This window comes from Maylandia zebra, linkage group LG9 (assembly GCF_041146795.1).
Source record: "Maylandia zebra isolate NMK-2024a linkage group LG9, Mzebra_GT3a, whole genome shotgun sequence".
Taxonomy (NCBI): domain Eukaryota; kingdom Metazoa; phylum Chordata; class Actinopteri; order Cichliformes; family Cichlidae; genus Maylandia; species Maylandia zebra.
The window spans coordinates 34,053,260-34,060,082 of NC_135175.1; the positions used below are offsets into that span (position 1 = coordinate 34,053,260).

The 6,823-nt window shown below is 40.4% G+C and overlaps 1 protein-coding gene across 3 annotated transcripts; it reads right to left on the reverse strand.

Annotated features, from left to right (window-relative positions):
* Window positions 1-459: 459 nt before the first annotated feature.
* Window positions 460-6,816, reverse strand: LOC143420403 (uncharacterized). Of its 3 annotated transcripts, XR_013100212.1 has the most exons (4): window positions 6,623-6,816; window positions 4,772-4,861; window positions 1,322-3,645; window positions 460-1,221 (listed from the first exon to the last, which is right to left on the reverse strand). XR_013100212.1 is itself a non-coding variant. In XM_076888506.1 (3 exons), exon 3 carries the CDS (start codon window positions 3,232-3,234, stop codon window positions 2,839-2,841), a length of 396 nt encoding a protein of 131 aa, XP_076744621.1. In that variant the 5' UTR covers window positions 3,235-3,645; window positions 4,772-4,861; window positions 6,623-6,816; the 3' UTR covers window positions 460-2,838. The 3 variants fall into 3 exon arrangements, 2 of the variants coding, with proteins under 2 accessions (XP_076744621.1, XP_076744620.1); XM_076888506.1 differs by having other exon boundaries at window positions 460-3,645; XM_076888505.1 differs by lacking the exon at window positions 4,772-4,861 and having other exon boundaries at window positions 460-3,645.
* Between the last annotated feature and the right edge of the window lie 7 nt (window positions 6,817-6,823).

Here is a 6,823-nt window from a genome sequence, read left to right on the forward strand (position 1 = left end):
CCTGCTTTTGGTTTCCTTTGTGCAGGATATCAAACCGTGGCTTCATCAGGTTTCACCTGCAGTGAGTTTAAGAGCACTCTTATTAAGCAAATGCCTCCCCCTGCTGGCTGATGAAGGTACAAACAGTTTAAAGGAAATTATCTTGTAACACACTTTCAAGTAAATTTAATTAATTTGATACCTCGTTAAAGGCCGTCTTAAAGCTAAAAATTGTTTCACTTTACTTTAAACAAGTTAAATAACCATGGGGACAAGTTATTATAGTTAATAAAGCAAAATAGAAACTGAAAATAAAAGTGAGAATAAATAATGCTGAAAAACACCCTAAAGAGCAGACTAAAATCTAACTCACATTATTGCATAATTTCAAAACAAAGCAGGAATTTAAAGGTAAATGTGTTTAGCTGTTTAGTTTCTGTCAGATTTGTTGAAACAGATTCAAACACACACTAAAGACACTTTAATGTTTGTTTCCCTTTATTTAAACTCAGACTAGGATGTTGAAATCACTGTCATCATTCAGCTGTCTTTACAAAAAGTGCGTATGTGGATTTTTAAATCAGAAACCTACAGAGAAATGTGTGCTTCCTGCCATAAATAACATGTGAGATCTGCAGTAAAAAACAATTTATAAACATTTTTAATTTTATAGAACTTCTTTGAAACAAATCAAAATTGATTTTAATGCAACTTTTTTTTTTTTTTAAAGAATTATCTTCACCTGTCAGATTTGGTTCACACAGTCACAACAACTGAACAGAAGAACTCTAACGTCTGTGACAAAGTGCAAAAGTGCAGAATAAAAATAAATGCAGCTGCAATATTTGATGAAAAGTTTAAATTATATGGTTTCAGAATAAAAAAAAAATGTCTTTCTTCACTCACTTCAGTTGTCAAAGAAAGATAAAAATGACTTTGGCATCATTAAAGAAACACATTATGATCCATAAAATATCCATTCAGTTTAACCTGAGGTGCTGACAGAGGATGTGATCATTCTCATGGAGAAAGTGAACTCACTCCTCACAGTGTCAATAACAAAACGAGCCTTTTCCCTTTTGTCTTGCTTCGCATCTGCTGCCTCCCTCTCTGCATCAGTTATCACCTTTTTCTCCAGCAGTTTGTCGATCAGGCTGTTGAGAACAGGTCCTGATATCCCTTCAATGAAGCAGCTTCGTGTGTTTAACAGCCTCTCAGAAGGAGGACGACTCAAAGTTCCCACTGTAGGGGAGAAAAGACACAATTTTCTTTCCCAAACACAGGTGGAGCTGCTCTCATCTTTCAGACTGAGGTCAACATCTGTGAGGATTCTTAAAATCACCTGGAATGTCGTGAAGTAGCTGTCGTGGTACTCATCATCAAAATCAGCTTCTTTTGGTTGAACTTTAATCAGATCATCCTCAGGAACAGTGGACAGAGTGTAAACCTGCCTTGGATGCAGTTTGCAGTGAGGAGATGTATCTATGTACCTCTCATCTCCATTTAGTTTCCTCCTGGTGCGCTGTACATCACGGATCACGATGTTCCTTGGAAGCAACAACACACTGAGGATGGATCTGGGATCAGGATCAACTGGGGGTTTGTAGAAGAGCAGAACCAAAGCTTGGACTGGGTCAGGAGGAGAGTCTTCATCCTGAGGTGAGGATTAATAAACTCGATGCCTTCGTCATTCACATGAGCGACCTGCAAGAACTGACCTCCACCTGTGGAGATGAGCTCACAGTGTGGGAGACAAAGCTGACACACAGACTGCTGCTGACATTTGATGTCAAACAGGGGTCCTGCAGGCTTCTTGTGGTGTTGGGCCAGCAGCCTCCTGTTCCAAGGGACAGTCCTGTAAAGCACGTCTCCTTCTGCCTTCATTAAAAACACCAGGCCGGTCACACTGCACTGGTACAGGCAGGTTTCATCATTAAAAATCATCATTAATAACAGGTGTGAAGACCTTTAACAACATATCAGGTGAGCTGTTTACTTGTGCGACGTTGTTTGCACAGGGTATTTTGCTCAGTGAGGACCATCCTGTGAGAACAAGGCAAGAGGCAGGATGTCCTCCAGGGCCCACTGAAATTACTGGAGAAGTGAAAGAGAGGATAAGCTGAGAGTGGAGCAGATTTTCATTAAAGTTTATTTAATCATCATCCAACACAGTTTCCGACTCCATATTAATGCGTTTCATGACTTCTTCATAGTCAGAACTGCTACCTGCTGCTGATTCGTCAACAAAAGGTGAACAAGTGTCATTAAGACCATCTCGTGTTGCCTGAAGAGGCTGACGGATATCTGGTCTTGACCCAAGGGCATCTTGTGTCGCCTGAAGGGCATGTTCTGTTGCCCGAAGGGCATCTTGCGCTGCCTGAAGGGCATGTTGTGTTGCCCGAAGAGAATCTTGTTTCGCCTGAAGGGCATCTTGTGTTGCCTGAAGAGAATCTTGTTTCGCCTGAAGGGCCTCTTGTGTTGCCCGAAGAGAATCTTGTTTCGCCTGAAGGGCCTCTTGTGTTGCCCGAATGGCTTCTTGTTTTGCCTGAAGGACCTGAGAGGCATGTTGTTTTGCCTCGAGGGCCCGAAGTGCATCTTGCTTTGCATGAATGGCATTTTGTTTTGCCTGAAGGGCATCTTGTTGTGCCTGAAGGGCATCTTGTTTTACCTGAAGGACCCGAAGGGCGTCTTGTTTTGCCCGAAGGTCATCTTGTGTTACCTGAAGGAGCCGAAGGTTATCTTGTGTTGCCTGAAGGACCCGAAGGTCATCTCGTTTTGCCCGAAAGGTATCTTGTGTTGCCCGAAGGGCGTCTTGTGTTGCCCGAAGTGCATCTTGTGTTGCCCGAAGGGCGTCTTGTTTTACCTGAAGGCCATCTTGTGTTGGTCGAAGGAACCGAACGGTATCTTGTCTTGGCTGAAAAGCCCTAACGGCATCTTGTGTTCGTCGATGGGCCCAAACGGCATCTTGTGTTGGTCGAAGGAACCGAACAGCATCTTGTGTTGGCTGAAAGAACTGTACGGCATCTTGTGTTGGTCGAAGGAACCGAACAGCATCTTGTGTTGGCTGAAAGAACTGTACGGCATCTTGTGCTGGTCGAAGGGGCTGAACAGCATCTTGTGTTGGTCGAAGGGGCTGAACAGCATCTTGTGTTGGCCGAAAGAACTGTACGGCATCTTGTGTTGGTCGAAGGGGCTGAACAGCATCTTGTGTTGGTCGAAGGAACCGAACAGCATCTTGTGCTGGTCGAAGGGCATCTTGTGCTGCCTGAACTGAAGTTAGTTCAGCTCTTGCTGTTCTATTCCGTGTTGGACTGTACATCTTGTTCTAGTGGCTGTTATGCACCCAGGTATGAACATCCAATGATATACAAGAGTTGAAAAACAAGCTTACTGAGAATTTAGGGATGAACTTCTAAAACACTCGTTTAGAGGCTGAGACACGGGTTTATTCTGGATCATTAGGTTACGATCTAACTTCGGAGTCTTCTTTTTCTCCTGTGCTTTCGCTTCCACTCGAAGTTTCACTTCTTGATTTTTTTTGTTAAGCGGTATATCCAAATTCCTCCATCAAGGGAAATTGAGCTTGCCTTTGTTTTCAATGACCACTGAAAATGTTATGAACTATTCAAAACATTTTACAGCGACTTTGGCTGTTGGAGTTTTCCCCTGGTGGAAAACACAGAATAAAATTCATTAACTAATTAAAACTCTTATAAACACAGTGCCTCACAGTGTTTATTTTAATGCGACAATGGTAAATGATTTATTAACTGTGTAACCTTAAAAAAACAAAAAACAAAAAAAAAAACCCAAAACTTTCAATCAACAGTATAGACCAGGGGTGTCGAACTCCAGACCTCGAGGGGCGGTGTCCTGCAGGTTTTAGATAACACCAGTCAGCACACTTGAATCAAATGATTAGGTCATTACCAGGCCTCTGGAGAACTTCAAGACATGTCAAGGAGGTAATTTAGCCATTTAAATCAGCTGTGCAAGGACATATCTAAAACCCGCAGGACACTGCCCCTCGAGGCCTGGAGTTCGACACCTGTGGTATTGACCAGCGGTCCCCAACCTTTTTTGCGCCACGGACCGGTTTGTGCCCGACAGTATTTTCACGGACCGACCTTTAAGGTGTCGTGGATAAATACAACAAAATAAAACTAGTACTAGTACCGAAAAAAAAGATTTATTCATAACACACGTGAAAAGACCCAGGAAAACAGAGTTAACGATAAAGACAATAACAAAATAACGCTGAAAACCGATAAAAACCCTGAAAACCATACATTTCACACCTGAGCCTCAACTCTCGCGGCCTGGTACCAAGCGACTCACGGACCGGTACCGGTCCAAGGCACAGGGGTTGGGGACCACTGGTATAGACAATATAAATATAACACAGCCCATAGAAAATACTACAAATACTCGAAAGTTACAGGTGAAAATGTAAATGGCATGTGCCATCTTAATTCTGTTTAAACTCTGAAAAATGCATACATGGCTTGCAAAGAAAAACATGTAGCTTTAGCTGGTTCTTGCATTTCCATGGCACAAGTCAGATGTCCGTTTTTATGCAGATTTTCTCTGGGGATGACCCGTTTATGTGAATGAGGAACAGTTTTACTTTGATTTGCTTTTTGTATTTCTATATTAGTTTCAGGCTTTTTTTTTAATTTAGCATAAAATATATATTGTTGAATAAAGTAACATCATGTCATTTGTAGGTGCATGTTTTGTCTAACAAATATGTCCCATAGCCAATGAAATGCATTTTATTTCTTATATTTACCTGCTGTGCTCCAGTGCAATTCCTTTCCAGCCTCCTGTTTGGAAAATCCCGGACCGCAGTAAAACTCGCTCCATCCATCACTTATCCCAGCTGAAGTCATTTGAAGGCAATAATAATACAAATTGATTATACAGAATATTAAACACACTTTGATAAGTTATTAGAACTCCTTGTATTTTTACTCAGTTGTATTAAGCATTTGTATTCTATTTTTACCCTATTGTATATTTTATTCTATTTATTCTACTGTATATAGTATTTTATTCTATTCTGTACAGTTGTGTACAGTGTTTTATTCTTATTGTATTCTAATTTTTGCTATATAACTTTTGCACTGTCCACTTCCTGCTGTGACAAAACAAATTTCCCACATGTGGGACTAATAAAGGTTATCTTATCTTATCTTATATTTATGTTATTCATGCAAGGCAAGGCAAGTTTATTTATATAGCACAATTCAACAACAAGGTGATTCAAAGTGTTTTACAGAGACATTAAAAAACAAAAACAATTTTAAAAAAAAGCACGATTTAAAATTGATTAAAAAAATAACAGTCGATAAAATCATGAACAGCTGAGAACAGGTGAGTCTTCAACCTGGATTTAAATAAACTGAGTGTTTCAGCTGATCTGAGGCTTTCTGGGAGTTTGTTCCAGATATAAGGAGCATAAAAGCTGAATGCAGCTTCTCCGTGTCTGGTTCTGACTCTGGGAACTGATAAAAGACCAGATCCAGATGACCTGAGGGATCTGGATGGTTCATACTGGGTCAGGAGGTCACTGATGTATTTTGGTCCTAAACCATTCAGAGCTTTATAGACCAGCATCAGAACTTTAAAGTCTATCCTCTGACGGACAGGCAGCCAGTGTAAGGACCTCAGAGCTGGACTGATGTGGTCCACTTTTTTGGTCTTAGTGAGGACTCGAGCAGCAGAGTTCTGAATGAGCTGTAGTTGTCTGACTGATTTTTTAGGTCGACCTGTAAAGATGCTGTTACAGTAATCAAGCCTACTAAAGATGAATGCATGGACTAGTTTTTCCAGGTCCTGTTGAGACATCAGATCTTTTATCCTTGATATATTCTTGAGGTGATAGTAAGCTGACTTTGTTATTGTCTTAATGCGTTTTTCTAAGTTTAGGTCTGCATCCATCACTACACCCAAATTTCTCGCCTGGTTTGTGGTTTTTAGATGTATAGATTGAAGTTCTCTGGTGACCTGTAATCGTTTTTCTTTGGCACCAAAGACTATTACCTCAGTTTTGTTTTTGTTTAGCTGGAGAAAATTGTGGCACAACCAGTCATTGATTTCCTCAATGCATTTACCAAGAGCCTGCACAGGGCATGCAAGGCAACAACTGAACAAGAAGCAGAAACTAAAGACTACTGCGCATGAAACATGCTGTAAATAAAAGAATCAGACGATTTTAAACCGAAACTGAATGACTTACGGGGACGTTATACTACTACTGTTCTATCGAAATTTTAAACGAATATCCTCATGTGTGGCTCTCGTTTTTCTTAGAAACAAAAATTAGGTAAAAAAAATAAACAAATAAACTGCTAATTCTTTGTTTTTACATTTATCGGGTCCCAATATGCCCGAATATCAAAGGGAAATAAAAAATGCATGCCATAGAAGAGTTCGGGTCTTAGGAGGTTACATTTCCTCGCTTTCTGTCTGTCACACCAGATCTGCTCATATTAATCAAGGCCTATGTTTCAAATAATCAGGTCTACAGGTAATCCGTGTAAACAAACCCCATCGAGACCCTTCCTTCAAAACTTTGATACATTTTAAAAGTGTAACGTTTATAGATAAATTTGCTAGAGATGCTCTCGTGTTTCCTTACCTGCTGCTGGAGCTCCCATGGTAAATCCAATCTCGCATTTCCTCCTTCGACTCGAATAATTAAATAAATAAATTAAAAAAGTGCGAGTTACTCTGTCGATGTTACTCAGGTGAAGATGTACACGTTTGTAATCTTTTCCAGTTATTCAAAAACTCCGCTAATGAATAGTCCCGCCCACCTTTTTTTCAGGTGCGTCTTCTT

Coding starts and splice junctions, on each gene's coding strand:
- LOC143420403 (XM_076888505.1), bottom strand. CDS start 3,298: ATGTACAGTCCAACACGGAATAGAACAGCAAGAGCTGAACTAACTTCA.